The sequence below is a fragment of the Acinonyx jubatus genome, chromosome C2, assembly GCF_027475565.1.
Source record: "Acinonyx jubatus isolate Ajub_Pintada_27869175 chromosome C2, VMU_Ajub_asm_v1.0, whole genome shotgun sequence".
In the NCBI taxonomy this organism is placed as follows: Eukaryota; Metazoa; Chordata; class Mammalia; order Carnivora; family Felidae; genus Acinonyx; species Acinonyx jubatus.
The window spans coordinates 130,929,053-130,945,517 of NC_069384.1; the positions used below are offsets into that span (position 1 = coordinate 130,929,053).

Consider the following 16,465-nt stretch of genomic DNA (forward strand, 5'->3'; position numbering starts at 1 on the left):
GGGAAATCTATGAGCCTTCCCTTAAGATAATAAATAAGCAGCCAGCACATATGCCATGTCAAATATCTGAATTTGGATCCATCTTCCCAGAGTAGAAATGTGATTAGATTTCTGCAATATTAAAAGCAAAAAAGAAAACAAGCAAACAAAAAACAACTGCAAGGTAACCAAAACAGATTGTATCCATTTGATACCAGAGTTAATGATTATATAGAAAAATTCAGATAACCAGCTTCTCTTTTCATTTCACACAGTCTTTTCATTTAATAATTCATATATATAAAAATGTACTCTGACAGTTTATAAAAGAAAAAAAAATTAAGGTAAGATTTCCAAGATTAAGCAAATGCCCAGTTCATTTGAAGATAAACAAGAAAATAATTTTTTTAAAAATCTGATTTACTTACATCAGTCTATTCTGGGCTCTAGACAACAGTGTAGCTGAAGAGAGGTCTGGACTCATGAAGAGACAGTCAGGGGTTAGTGGAAGGAGCCGGGGAGCAGGAACTGTGATCTAATAATGGCTCTGTAACCAGCAGGCTGTGTGACCTGGGGGGCTGTTCCCCACAACCCAGACCTTCACGTTGTTAATCATAATCCCTGTCTCCTATGCCTTGCTGTGTACATGGAGGGTAGAGGGCGAGGGAGGATGGGGCCCAGGTTGAAACAACAGAGGGAGCTCCTGTTTCCACAAAGTGGGTTTCACAGGTCAGGAACTCAGATCAGGAGCATCTCACTTGACTCTAGGTCTCAACTCATCTGTTTTTTCCCCTAATCAGTCAACAAAATGTGCCAATTCTCTGAGCTTTGAAAACTCAGTTATTAGTAAAACAAGGGTTTTGCTAAGTGATCTGTATGATCCATTTCTAGTTACAACATTCTATTCTATTTTGAAACAGGTACCCAGAATGAATTATTTCATACTTATTAAATACCTTGCCCTACCATAACATTAGGTAGATGAGGTAGCATCTTCATAATCTATACCAGGGTGTCTTCAAATTACAGCCCACAGATTGCCAACCACCTACTGGGTAAATAAAGTTCTACTGCAATACAGCTACACCTATTACAATGTTAACTATGTGGCTTTCACATTAGAGGAGTAGAATTAAAAGTAGTTGCCAGGTGTCTGTCTGGCCCTTTACATAAAAAGTCTATTGACCTCTGAGCTAGGCTAAGTACTTGATAGTAGATATTATTAAAGTTATTTCTATTGTCAAGGTGTTTATAATCATTATAAGTACTCCCACTAATAATATTCTCAAGCTTCTCCTTACAGAGAATAATTCTCTTTGCTACTCCCAAGCTTCAGAGGAGACTGTCCAAATCCAGTGAGCTGGACCAGGAGCCAAACACTTTCATTACTCTTCTCAAACTGGAAATAATGCTTTCCTTTGGCTGCCTACCATAAGCAGTGGCAAAAGCTTCAGATTCTGTTTTCAGGTTGGGAGTGGAATAAGCAAAAAACAATTACATTTCCACTTTTCCACCTGCAATGCTAAAAAACAAACAAACAAACAAACAAACAAACAAACAAAAATCCAAAAGCTGCTGAACTGTATCATTTATGATGGTATTATGGACACCAGATACCGTGGTTGAACTGTGTCCCCTCCACCCTTCCCAAATTCATATGTTGAAGTCCTAAACCCAGCACCTCAGAATGAAAACTTATTTGAAAACAGGGTCTCTACAGAGATAAGTTAAAATGAGGTTATTAAGGTGGGCCCTAATCTGAGTGGTATCCTTTCAAGCAGAACAAATGTGGACTCAGATATGTACAGACAGAAGACACAAAAAGAAATGGTCATCTACAAGCTATGGAGAGAGGCCTAGAACAGATCCTTCCCTTACAGCCTCATAATAAGTGATGCCACCAAAACCCTGATCTCAGACTTTTAACCTCTAGAATTATGAAAAAATAAATTTCTGCTGTTTAAGTCACTCAACTTGTGGTACTTTTTTATAGCAGCCCTAGCAAATTAATATACCAGCAATGAAGGTTTTCAAGGGCCACATACTTTGTGTCTAATTCCTAATACCAAAAATGTAATATTCGTATTTCCTTATTAAGGATATATTTTCTATAACAGACTAACCAAATGAATTTTTGACTTACACAACACAGTCATTTACCAGTTAATCACACACTAGAAACAGTCTGAGGTACTGCTAAACCTATAATTTTAAATACAAGCATTAAATGAATAGCTGTCATAAAAGTATATATAGTTTGTAGCCAAGAAAATTTAGTCCTTAAAACAGAAGTTCTTCACTAAAAGTAATTATCTACACAAATTTTGCTAAGTCAGTGGGGAGAGTGGAGGGGGCAGAGTGAAGAGGGGAGCAAGACTACAGCAGAGTAACTTTTGGCCAGTTATTAAATCTAAATACCTTAGTTTCCCTCTCTATAATAATAATACCTTCACAGAGTTAAGAGTGAAAAAGTAAATTTAGAATAGTACTTGAAAGGTAGTAAGAGCACAAAGTTTCCTCTTACTATTTTACCTCAAAAAATAGTAACTGTGAAGTTAATTCCACTAGACTCCAGTGTTACTATAGGTTCTACAGAAGGATTTACTTGTTTGATTACACATAACACGTCAAGAATGATACCCCTCATCCAAAAATCTTGGAGGTGCATCATGTATAAATGTATGATTTCCAATGAATTTAGTTCTGGACTGCAGGCTAAAGAGAGTCCGTAGTTTTGCTCTTAACAAAAAACCTAACCAAAATATAAAAGAGAATATGAGGAAATAACATCCTTAATACAACAAGAAAACAGTTGCACCTGCAAACCAAACTATGAAAATTTCCACCAAATACAGTGAAATCTATACCAAAATAAGGAAGGATACCAAATGAAGCTTCTTTGGATTTGGGGAAGGCCACGGAGTCTTCTAAAAGAATGTGTTTGTGTGTATGTGCATCTGTCCTTTTTTCCCTGCTGTGTCCCAGAACCTCTTTCTAACAGTCTTTTAGATGATCTACAGCAGTATATGGGTAATTCACAGAACTCTAACTTCACAATACAGAAGAACAAAGTGGGGCAGTTCTAAAAGAGGGACCAACCAGGCATCTTTACTATTTTTGACCCAAATGAAGATGGAGGGTAAGAGCCAAACACCAGCAGATGACTACCTAAGGACCTGTGATCTAAGGAGGTAATGACATGAAGTACGCAAAGAACTGAAGGAAGCTCCTCTGCTAGACTGAGAAAACCCAATTAGTGTGAGAGCTACTGAAACAAACCTAACTGATGCTCACTTTTTGCCCCTGCTTACTCTATTTGTTAGCAAATAGCTGTTCCAGAGAGAAGAATATTCTTCAAAGATACGTAAAGATGCAGCACGGGACACTAGGGAAAATATATATGGGAACAGAATACACTGAGCAAACAGTCAATAGGTATATCTGAAAGAAATTATCCCAGGAAAGCAGAGGATGAATCTATAAACTACTCTATACACAACCTCAGAGAAAGTAAGCTCTGAAGAGAGACCTTAAAGAGTTCCAAGACAGAGGAAAAACAATGCAAAGGGATGAGAGCTGGCAGAGATCAAGAAAGAAAGAAGGAAAATAAGACAATCATAGATAAAAGCCTAGAAATTACAGAAGGTAAAATAAACATGATTTAAAACACAGCCAGGAATCTGAACCACAGTCCAAAAACCTACATCAGACCAGGTCACTTCCCTCAAAAACTCTCCTTTGCTTTTCCACGTCACTTTAAGGGCCAAACCAAGTCTTTGCCAAAGCCAATAAGGCCACACATGATCTGGAACCTTGCTACCTCCTCCACTTCTTTTCCTGTTTTTTGCACTTGCCTCCAAACATGCCACCACCTCAGGGTGTCTGGTCTTGTTCTCTCCATTTCCTCTAAATATCTGCATGGTGTACAAGGTTTGCTTCCTCATCTCCTTCATTTATCTGCTCAAATGTCATATAACACTGAATCTTTTCCTAATAACCTAATATAAAACAGGAACTGATCCCCACCCAATATACTATTGCTTTAATCTTCTCATAGCAATTATCACTTACAAGACAAGCTATAGGTATTAACTTCTTACTCCTCCATCAAAACAAACTCCATGAAGGCTGGGACTTCCATCTATTTTATTTACTGCTCTACCCACAGCACCTAGAATAGTGCTTGATACACAGACACGCTCATTAAATATTTGATGCATGAATGAAGGACAATAACCTAAAACTAAAAGGAAAAGATAAAATTACAATCAGAGAAAAGCTCATAGAAAAACATACAGTAGAAAAAATTTACTGACAGAAAAACACAGAAACAAAATATTCAAAGATTCAGTGGACAATAAACATGAAATAAAAATCTAAGTTTTAGGGGCATCTGAGTGGCTCTGTCGGTTAGTCTTGATTTTGGCTCAGGTCATGATCTCACGGTTCGTGAGTTTCAGCCCTGCATTGGGCTCTGCACGGACACTGCAGAGCCTGCTTGGGATTCTGTTTCCCTCTCTGCCCCCACCCCCCTGCTCACTCTCTATCACTCTATCAAAATAAGTAAAAATAAACTTTAAAAAAAAATCTAAATTTCAGAGCTAGAAGTGCATACTGACATTTCCCAGCAAAAATAATCAACAGATTTAGCCTGCGTAAGTTAGTACTGGATTTTAAGGATAAAAAATTGAATCCTACAGGCATCCAGGCAAAAGAGAAGTGACCATAATGGTGGAGGTGGTATTGGGGGCAGGTGGGGTAGGGGGTGGGGGTGGGGGAGGGGGGGGAGAGTGGGGAGATGGAAATGGTCAGCAGAGAAGAGCCTGATCCAAGACTTGCATTTAATGCTAGAAGATACTGAAGTAACATCTATAAAGTTGAGAGTAGAAAGCATGAATCAAGAATTTTATAAGTAGCCAATCTACCTTTCAGTTAAAAAAAGGCAACAGTCCCAAATAAATAAGAATAAATAAATAAATAAGAACAGTCCCAAATAAATAAATAAATAAGAATGAGCTCTTACTGAAAATTAAAAAAAAAAAAAAAAAGAAATAACAACAACAACAACAAAAAAAACCACCCAGCCCCCAACAACTTGATGATGTCTATACAACCAAGAGATACACAAAAATAAAAAAACCTGGGGCTAGAGAAGCAATGGATAAGGACTGGGGGTGCGTGTGAAAACAGTGGGAATTCTGATTACAAAATAGAACGTAAAGTCATAATTCTTGACAATGAAAACACAAGAGTGAAACAAATTAGAGAACACGGTTTCCTACTTCCCACCATAGGAAGTCAGAAAACAATCAAAATCCAAACATGAACATGGAAGGACAGGACTATAGGCTGATGTCAACCTTTTTATCTTCTTCATTTTTCATTTCAGAGAAATATGTAGCAACAAATAACCTTGTTATCAACACCAAAGTAGTTTTTATAATATAAAATTAATGCATTTACTTTATTGTGTTTTTATTGAAGCGTATCATGACTTTGGTATAATGCAAGAGCTAAATGGGGATTGTTTCACATTAATTTTCTTAAGATTATTGTTTTTTTAATTTAAATTCAATTTAGTTAACATACACTGTAGTCCTGGCTTCAGGTAGAACCCAGTGATTCATCTCTTACATATGATACCCAGTGCTCATCCCAAAAAGTACCTCTTTAATGCCCATCCCCCCATCATTATGACTATAAAATGTCACTAATTATTGTTATTTTTCATTTTTTAATGTTTATTTGAGAGAGAAAGAGCGTGCGCACGCACACATGAGTGGGGGAGGGGGAGAGAGAGAGGGAGACACAGAATCCAAAGCAGACTCCAGGCTCTGAGCTGTCAGCACATAGCCCAATGTGGGGCTTGAACTCACAGACCCGAGATCATGACCGGAACCAAAGTCAGACACTTAACTGACTGAGCCACCCAGGCGCCCCAAAATGTCACTAATTATTAATATGAAAGGCAGGAGCAATCTGCCCTGAACTTTCTATGTTAACAGTTTTCACCGCTAACATGAACAGATTAGCCTACTTTTGTTGCCTACTTTCTCCTCTCCACGTATTCCATTCTCTTCTTTGTTTAGAGACTCGATCAGGTCAAACACCTAGTTTCAATTCTAATTTCCTAAGTAAACTTATTAAAAGTTCATTCAATATGATTATAAAGTTGTTTGATGGACACAGAATTTGAAATCAAGGGTATGGAAATCAGAGTCTAACCTGGGCCTCAACAACCACAGCTTTCACACCAAATTTAAGTAGAACTCTTAAAGCACCACTACACAAACTTAAAGTCTACTTTTGCAGATTTAAAGTATACTATTTGGAGACTACTGTATTGAGTGATATTTATACTTTTCCTCACAGTTTTATTGCGATATAACTGACTTATTGACAATAAATTTCATATTAAAAAAATGTAATTGACTTATATAACAATGTATTAGTTTAAAATATACATGATTTGAAACGTATATTGTGAAAAAATTACAATAAGTTAACATCCATCACCTCAAATAGTTAAAAATAATTTTGTGACAACTTTGACAATCTACTCTCCTATAACTTTCAAATATACATTATTGTTTACTATAGTCAACATGCTATACATTACATCCCCAGAACTTACTTATAACTAGTAGTTCCTACCTTTTGACTGCCTATACTCATTTCCCCCAACCTGGCAACCATCAATTTCTTCTGTTTCAATGAGTTCAATTTTTTTCAGATTCCACATATTACTTCTCTTTCTCTAACTTATTTCATTTAGCATAATGTTCTCAAGGTCCATCCATCTTGTTGGATCATTGACAAGTTATCTTTTTTATGGCTGAACAATATTCCAGTGTACACATACACACGATTTCTTTATCCATCCATTGACAGACATGTAGGCTGTTTCCATGTCTTGCTTATTGAGAATAATGCTGCCATTAACACGCGAGTGCAGATATCTCTTCTAGATAGTGATTTCATTTCCTTTGGGTATACACTCAGAAGTGGAATTGTTGGATCCTATGGTATAGTTCCATTCTTAATGTTTTGAGGAACCTTCATACTGTTTTCCACGGTAGCTCTACCAATTTACACTCCTACCAACAGTACACAAGGCTTTCCTTTTCTTTACATTCTTGCCAAAACTTTTCACCTCATCTTTTTCATAAAAACCATTCGAATGAGTGTGAGATGATATGTCATTGTGGTTTTGCTTTGCATTTCCCTGATGAATAGTGATGATGAGCATCTTTTCATGTATCTGTCAGCCATATGTAGGTCTCTTTTGGAAAAATGTCTTTCCAGTTCCTTTGCCCAAAATTTAATCAGATTGTTCTGCTATTGATTTGTGTGAATTTTCTATATTTTGGATATCAATCCCTTATGAGATACATAATTTTAAATATTTTCTCCCATTCTGTACATTGCCTTTTCATTTTGTTGGTTTCCTTTGCTGTACTGAATGAAACCTTTTAGTTCAATGTAGTCCCTGCTTGTTATTTCTGCTTTTGGTGTCAAATCCAAAAAAATCACTGCCAAGACTGAGGTCAAAGAGCTTACCCCCTACAATTTCTTCTAGGAATTTTATGGTTTCAAGTCTTTAACCCATTCTTAGTTGATTTTTGTATATGGTAGGAGACAGTGGTAAGGTTTCATTCTCTGCATGTGACTGTTCAGAGTGTTCCCAACACCATTTATTGAAAAAACTGCCCTTAACCCATTGCATATTTTTGGCTTTGTCATAAATTATCATATACACATGGATTGAGTTCTGGGCTTTCTTTTTGCTCCACTGATCTATGTGTCTATTTTTATGACAATACCATACTAGTTTAGTTACTACAGCTTTGTATATAGTTTGAAATCAGAAAATGTGATGCCCTTAGCTTTGTTTTTCTTTTCCAAGACTGTTTGGGTTATTTGGGGTCTTTGTGGTTCCATACAAATTTCAGTACTGTTTTTCCTACTCCTGTTACAATGCCATTGGAATTTTGATAAAGACTGCAAGCATTAAAGCTGTAGATTGCTTTGGGTAGTATAGAGATTTAACAATATTAATTCTTGTAATTCATGAGCATGGAATATCTTTCCATTTATTTTTATCTTCTTCAATTTTTTTCATCAATGACTTATTTGTTTTCAGTATACAAATCTTTTAGCTCCTTGATTAAATTTATTCCTACCTATCTTACTCATTTTGATGCACTTTATATCTTTTTGATGGGACTGTTTTCTTAATTTCTCTTTCTGATAGTACATTATCAATCTATAGAAAGAAACACAATGATTTATGTATACTAATTTTGTATCCGGAAACTTTACTGAATTTATTAGTTCTAATAGTTTTTTGGTGAACTGTACAGTTTTCTATATATAATGTCATGTCATCTACAAACAGAGATAGTTTCACTTATTTCTTTTCAATTTGGATGTCTTTAATTTCTTTTTCTTGCCTATTTGCTCTGCCTGGGATTTCCAGGATTATGTTGAATCAAAGTGAAGAGAGTGGGTACCTTCATCTTGTTCCTGATTTTAGAGGAAAAATGTTCAGCTTTTCACTGTTGAGTATGATGGTAGCTGTGGGCTTGTCATATATGACCTTCATTAGATTGAACACTATGTTGAGTGTTTTTATCATGAATGGATGATGAATTCTGTCATGCACTGAGATGATCATGTAATTTTTATCCTTCATTTTGTTAATGTGGTGCTTCTCAATGATGTGCAGATGTTGAACCATTCTTACATTCCTGCAGTAAACCCCACTTGAAAATGGTGTATGATCCTTTTAATGTACTACTGAATTTGGTTTACTGATATTGTGTTGAGGATTTCTGCATCTGTGTTCATCAGGAATACTGGCCTATAATTTTCACTTCTCGTAGTATCCTTGTCTGGTTTTGTTATCAGGACAATGCTTGCCACATAAAAAAAGAAGTCTGGAAGTGTTCCTTCTTCTTCCTTAAAATTTGGTAGAATTTACCAGTGAAGCCATCTGTCTTGACTTTTCTTTGTTAGGAGGTTCTTGACTACAGACTCGATCTCCTTACTAGTAATTGGTCTGTTCAGATTTCCTATTTCTTCATGATGCAATCTTGGTAGGTTGTATGTTTGTACAAATTTATCCATTTTTTCTTGGTTGTCCAATTTGTTGGTATATAACTATTCATTGTCGCTTACGATCCTTCATATATATATATATATATTTTTTAATGTTTATTTTTGAGAGACAGAGTGTGAGCAGGGGAGGGGCAGACAGAGAAGGAGACACAGAATTGGAAGCAGGCTCCAGGCTCCCAGCTGTCAGCACATAGCCTAATGCGGGGCTCAAACTCATGAACCCCAAGATCATGACCTGAGCCGAAGATGGATGCTTAACCGACTGAGTCACCCAGGCGCTCCTGATCCTTTGTTTCTGTGGGATCAGTTGGCATGATTCCTCCTTCTGATCTTATTTAACTTGAGTAACTCTCCTTTCTTCTCGATAAGTCTCATTAACAGTTTGCCTATCTTTTGGGGGGAAAAAAAGTTCTTAATTTCATTAATTTTTCTATTGTTTTTAGATTTTCATTTATTTCTACTTTGATCTTTGTTATTTCCTTCCTTCTGGTAACTTTGGGCTTACTTTCTTCTTTCTCTTGTTCTTTGAGGTGAAAAGCCAAGCTGTTTGAGTTCTTTCGCTTTTCTTAATGCAGGCAATTACTGCTATGAACTTTCCTCTTAGAATTGCTTTTGCTACACCTCCTAAGTTTTGGTATATTTTCATTTTCAATTGTCTCAAGATATTTTTTGCTCTTTTATTTCTTTTTTTCACCCATTGGTTGTTCAGTAACATGGCACACCCCTTCTGTATAGTTTTAAAGCCCCCCCCTCCACCTTTTTTTGATTCTAGAATTGAGTAAGAATACTCGGTGTACAGTCTATTTTGTTTCAACCTTTGTCTTTCTTGGTTGTGGAAATAAACTCTTGTCTGTATTTCCCCAATAGACAAGTCACTCCTTCAGTTAATCATTTCAGAATGTGAGTGGATTACACAATGGGGGAGAGGAGAATTTTTAGGAGATTATATCTAAAAGTCACAAAAAAGGTAATTCCTGATATCAGGAATTTATTTATTTATTTGGCAGGACCAAAATAAAGTTGAGGAAAGAAAGAAGGAGTGCTTAAAAAATAATAACCCAGGGACTCCTGTGTGGCTCAGTCAGTTAAGTGTCCAACATGGTCTCAGCTCAAGTCATGATCTCACAGTTTGTGACTTCGAGCCCGCATGAGGCTTCTGCACGGACAGTACAGAGCCTGCTTGGGATTTTTCTCTCTTTCCCTCCCCCACTCTCTCTTTCACTCTCAAAATAAATAAATAAACTTAAAAAAATAATAGCCCAAATTTTAATTATCTATGATGTACCAGGAACTTTTTCTAGGTATCTTAACAACATCATCTCATTTGCTTCAAACCTATAAAATTTATATTAGAAATATAAATGATTTATATTTAAAATGTAAATTTTAAAATATATATAAAAATATTAAATCTAAAAATAAATATAAATTTATAAATTCCTTCAGAAGAGGAAGTTAAAGCTGAGAGATTAAATAACCTCCCGAAGTTCACAAAGGTGCTAAGAGGTAGGACTAAGATTTGCACCTAAATCTATCTGGCCACAGAATCTATGCTCTTTATACTATCTGCTGTGCTTCTCCTGGCAACACAGAGCCTGGTTCATTTACTTTTTTTTCATTTGTAAGTAGAAAATGGAGGTTCTGGTTTAGTAGAAACTTAGCCTTGGATTTCATTCCAACTCATTTTATTCCAGATCCAAGTAAGTTTTTATTCATTTTTCTTAGAGCCTACATGGTTGTCTGAAGAGAAACAAAGTCTAAGGAAGAGCTTGAGTTGCATCCATAGGAAACAAATCATTTGTCTTCTTTCCTTTTCCACTTACCCTGCACCCCCACATTCCTACCTCATTCCCACCTCTCCCATTCTCACTTCCACGAAAGACCTTGGAAACTGAGACCAAAATGTGAAGAGCCTAAACTTATATTGCCATAACCACACATTCACTCAACAAGTATCCAAAACTATTGTAGGTATTGGGAATAAATATGTTAGAAAACAAAGCTGACTAAATCCATCCTTGCCTTGGAGTTTGCATTCTAGTAAGGAGAGAATGATAGGAAACAAGCAGCAAAATTTTAAAAGAATATCAGATAATAAGTACTAGGAAAAAAGATAACACAAAGGAGAGGGAAAGGATGGTGGCGGTGGTGGCAGTGATCAGGCATCACTTCCCCGAGGGGGTAACATCTGAGCAAGGACATAAAAAAAGGTAAGATCACGTGGCTATTTGAGAAAAGACAGTTTGAGGTTAAAGAAGGAGCAGTTCAAAGCCCCAGAATGGAAGGCCAGTGGCATTAGAGCAGAATGTGCAAAAGGGAGAGTAGTAGAAACTGAAGGCAAAGGAAATTTGGAGCCAGGAAATAATACAGTTTGAGGTTAATGTAAAAATGTAATTTTTTATCCTGAGAACTATAAATACAACTATATGAACTATTACCCATGAAACTGATAAAACATAGTATTAAAAGTATTTTTCAAAGACAAGCTGAAATAGTTTTTAATAAATGTATGGTGGTTAATTTTATACATTATTTCTATTCAAATTATTCAAAAGAAATTAAGCATCCTCTCAAATGTTTATTATTTTGAAGCTGATATCTGATATTATCATATCATAAGGCTCATCTGACTATATAATACAGAGACAAGGAAGTCAACCTTCTATAGGTAGCTAAAAATCCTTGGTGCATTCACTTTAAAAGCCAGGGATTAAGTCAAACTTTGAGCATTTGAAAAGTTTCTCTTAGGTTAAAAATTAAAAATGGGAAAAAAGAACCCTCCATGTTAAGTCATAACATCTTTGCATTAAAATGTGAAGTAAATAAACAGAATTCTGTGTTAAAATTAGAAACCTAGCAGTATAGTTCTTATCCAAAGTCCTAGACATTAAATTAGCAGGAATTGTACTGTTTGTAGCATACCTATTTCTTAACAAAAAAAGAAACTGTTTCTTGGAAAATGTTTGTTAAGAAAATTCCATATATAAACCTATATCCATCAATTCATATTATTATAGTAGAAACCTTAATTAAGAAGAAATATGATTTTTCTCTTGTACCTCCTCCGTTCTTATCTCTAGTAAATTTAAGCTAGAAACTAGGGAGCTAGCATTCACAGAGGAACAGACATCTTCAAGGAAGTGCATCTGTGATGAAGTTACTCATGAAGAAACTAATATAAGAATATCATCTAGGAAGCACTGAGTAATGTGTTTATTGTACACCTGAAACTAATATAACCTTGTAGGTTAATTATACTTCAATAAAAAAAAGAATATTAGCTGGGTCAATATTTAATTCTATATAAGCATACAATTTGTTATAAAACCCAGATTTTAAAACTTTCATAAACTTATAAAATGGCAAAAGTCTATTTAGGCTATTGAATTGGGATCTTCATTCAAAAATTCTCTCAGTGGTCTTACTCCCCAAAATTAAATGAATGATACTATTTCTCCAATTGCATTGTGTGTATATCGCAATTTGACAACACAAGCACAATTCAAGCACGTGCATCCTTTTCCAACAAATATAATTTATAATAACTTGGCTACAACAAAAATATATCTGAACTCTGAGCTCTGTTTGACGACAGACCGTCTGATCTGTACAATAAAGTACAAGTTCCTAAAATGTATTTTACCGGCCCTCAAAAAGAGTTAGATAGAAGCTACTGACAGATAGACACCTGGCTGCCATCACTTTCAAAATACATCAAATTACTACCACTTCTCAATATCTCCACTACAGCACTTGGTCTGAGCCACATCACCTTCCCCTTGAAGAACTGCAATTGTCTCCCAGTTACTCTACGGTGAATCAGGCCTACTATGAATAGTCGATGTACTGCCTGAGCTTATATACTGCTCATCTCACCCCATAATTCTCACCTACCTTTTTATTTTTCTATAGCAGTTATCATCTTCTAACATGCTATAACATTTATTTACTTGTATTTATAGCCTGTTTTTCCTTATTAGAGTATACACTCCAGAAGGGCAGTAATCTTTGTTTTGCTCTCTGATGTACTCTACGCACTACAGTAGGACCTAGCACGTGACAGAAGGTCAGCTGTAGAATGAACAAGCAAGTTTCAGCTTAGGAAACAAATATAAGGAAATAGTCAACTAGGTTTGATAAACATTAATTATGACAAAAATATGCATCATGTGCTCTTATTATATAGAGCTTTACATACCAGATAAAATAAGCAGTTCAATGATTTCTGCATCTCCAAGATAGGCAGCAGCATGCAGTGGAGTTCTCTTTTCATTGTCCTGTGAGAAGAAGGAAATGTGGAACTTAAGTTTTAATATAAACTTGACTTCAGTGTACTTTAAATGAAGAAGAACCATGAACTACCAACTTACAAGTTCCACAACCCTAGTCTAAGTCAGCAAGTCCCATTAACAAAATATTTCCTTGCTAGGAGAAGAAAGACCTGAAAAAATATTTTGGCCTTAAATATAAAGTACAGCAAAAATAAAACCTAAGGTGAACAGAGAAATAGCTTCTTAGGCTTTCTTTGAATAAAGATGCCTATATGCTGCTGATATACGAATGCAAATTTCTTTTACTTCATCCTATTCCTCCTCAATACATTTCCACAATTTTACATAGTTTGGAATTGTTAACCTAACTAAATAAAACAAACCCTAACAAACCAAAAGTTTTGCCTATCAAAATGTTTCCACAGGTACCCCAGAATATTTCTCTGGGGATTTGAAGTTATCCCTTAAAACAGTCATAAGGTTTTTCTTAAAATTCCTGCCAATTTTGTTTGTGGCTCTAAAATATATTCCTATCTTTGTAAACATAAAAAAATATACAGTTTTCCATTTTGCACAGCAAAAAAAATAAAGCATCAACAAAAACAAACAGGCAATCTACTGAATGGGAAATGATACTTGTAACTGATCTATCCTATAAGGGGTTAATATCCAAACTATATCAAGAATCTGTATGACTCAACACCAAAACAAACAAACAAACAAACAATCCAATTAAAAAATAGGCAGAGAACCTGAATAGACATTTTTCCAAAGAAGACATGCAGATGCCCACCAGACACTTGGAAAGTTGTTCAACATCACTAATCATCAGGGAAATGTAAATTAAAACCACAATGAGATATCACCTGTCAGAATCACCAAAATAAAAAAGACAAGAAATAACAAGTATTGGCAAGGATATGGAGAAAAGGCAACCCTTGTGCACTGATAGTGGGAATGCAAATTAATGCAGCCACTGTGGAAAACAGTAAGAAAGTTCCTCAAAAAATTAAAAATAGAATTACCATATGATCCAGCAATTCCACTATTGGATATTTACCTCCAAAAAAGAAAAACACTAATTCCAAAAAATATATGCATCCCTATGTTTACTGCAGCATTACATACAACCATGGAAGCAACACAAGTGTCTATCCATAGATACACGGATAAAGATGTGGCATATATACACAATGGACTACTACTCAGCCATAAAAAAAAAAAAAGAATAAAATCTTACCACTTGCAATAATGCTAAGTGAAGTATGTCAGGCAAAGAAAGACAAATATCATATGAATTTATGTGGAATTTATGAAACTAATGAACCAAGAAAAAAAAGAGACAAAAAAAAAAAAAAAACCAACATACACACACTCTAACATACACACACTCTAAAATACAGAGAACCAACTGGTGGTTGCCAAAGAGGAGATGAGTTGGGGGATGGGTGGAACAGATAAAGGGGACTCAGAGTACACTTATCTTGATAAGCACTGAGAAATGTATAAAACTACTGAACCATTACATTTTACACCTGAAACTAATATAACAGTGTATTTAATTATACTGTCATTAAAAAATACATAGTCTTCCAAATCTTCCTTCAAGAAGAGAAGCTACAACTACAACTACAACATGCAAGGCGTCATGTACCTCCCCTGCTCAAACACCAATGATCTCCAGTTTCAGAAGCAAGATTGTGGGGTAAAGTGACATTCAGGGATTTTTAATTCATGTTTACACCTCATCTAAAATTACAAGGGTATTGCTGACTTGGTTGCATCTGAGAAAGCTATTTACATAGAGTTATTTTGAAATTTACACCCAAATTTTTGGATACAGCTTTGTGATAGACTGTTAGTTGTTTTCCATTATTTATTTTCCCTTTTGTCCATACGAATAAAGTTGTAGCTGGTTATTTACCCATGCAGTAACAGAATATACTCCTAGTCTGCCTTTAGGTTTTGTTACTTAGTGTGGACCAGTATGGTATGTAAGGTGGAAGTAAAGACACAACTTTCAGGTCATCTTTCATTTAGCAGACAACCACCTTAGAGAAGGACTAATACTTTCCCACTTCCCACAGGCTGGAAGGCAGATGTGAAACTGAGCCAGCTTTGATTCTACAGAGGTTAGGCCAATATACTAGAAGGCTATCAAGCAATTAGATGTTGAATGATCTTCTATAGAACAGAGTTGCTCTACAAACCTGGACCACTAACTCCTCTACTATTAGGAGAAATAAATTTCCTATTTATTTATCTATTTATTTGAGAGAGCACATGCATGTGGGGGAGAGGGGCAGAGGGAGAAAGAGAATCTTAAGCAGGCTCCATGCTCAGCGCCGAGCCCAACGCAGGGCTTGATCCTACAAACTCTGGGATTGTGACCTGAGCTGCAATCATGAATTGGGAGGTTCGACCAACTGAACCGCCCAGCTGCCCCAATAAATTTCTCACTTAAAGAGGTTTGGTGTCTCTTACCGTATTAGAATATGATAGCTTTCAAATTTTAAGAAAAAGAAAAAGTTTATTTCACAACGCAATAATTTTCTAGTTTGGCAATACCCCAAATACTTTAAGAATAGTTGGACAATTGAGAATAAATTAGGAAAAAAGTTGCTAGCCAAAAGAGAGATGAAAATAATATTAATAGGCAGTCCAAAAAAGGCTTAACAGTAGCATATAAAAAGGTATTATAAAAATGTGTGTATTTATCACTTGCTCTTCATTGGCTTTTTTATATAACTTTAATACATTTGTGATACTGCTTTTTATCATTTAGGTATTAACAGATGCTTCAGTAATGGGAGGTTGGTACAGTGGCTATTAAAATTGTTTAGTGATAAGAGCTCATGTCTCTCTAACCACAATTAATTTCCACAAGATCATGTTTTTTATTCCAGTATATACCCCACCAAACAGAATTCTTTGCACAGAAATCACTGAATAGTTGTTAACCAACATTAGAGCCACTAAAATCTCAGACTTTATTCAAAGCTGAGTCCTAATTTAGTCATTTTAATAAAAGGATCCTTGGTTTAAGGCTTTTCAGTATTAATCATTAACACAGCAAACTTCCCTAGAGTGTTTAA

The 16,465-nt window shown here is 35.5% G+C and overlaps 1 protein-coding gene across 12 annotated transcripts in view; it reads right to left on the reverse strand.

Annotated features, from left to right (window-relative positions):
- The window catches only part of ANKRD28 (ankyrin repeat domain 28), a 191,290-nt gene that overhangs the window by 71,168 nt on the left and 103,657 nt on the right, over positions 1–16,465 (reverse strand). For all 12 annotated transcript variants that reach the window (XM_053221474.1, XM_053221471.1, XM_053221472.1 and 9 more), the window contains one exon: positions 13,298–13,376. In XM_053221474.1, the coding sequence (XP_053077449.1) occupies positions 13,298–13,376 (79 nt within the window). The remainder of the gene's footprint in view (positions 1–13,297; positions 13,377–16,465) is intronic.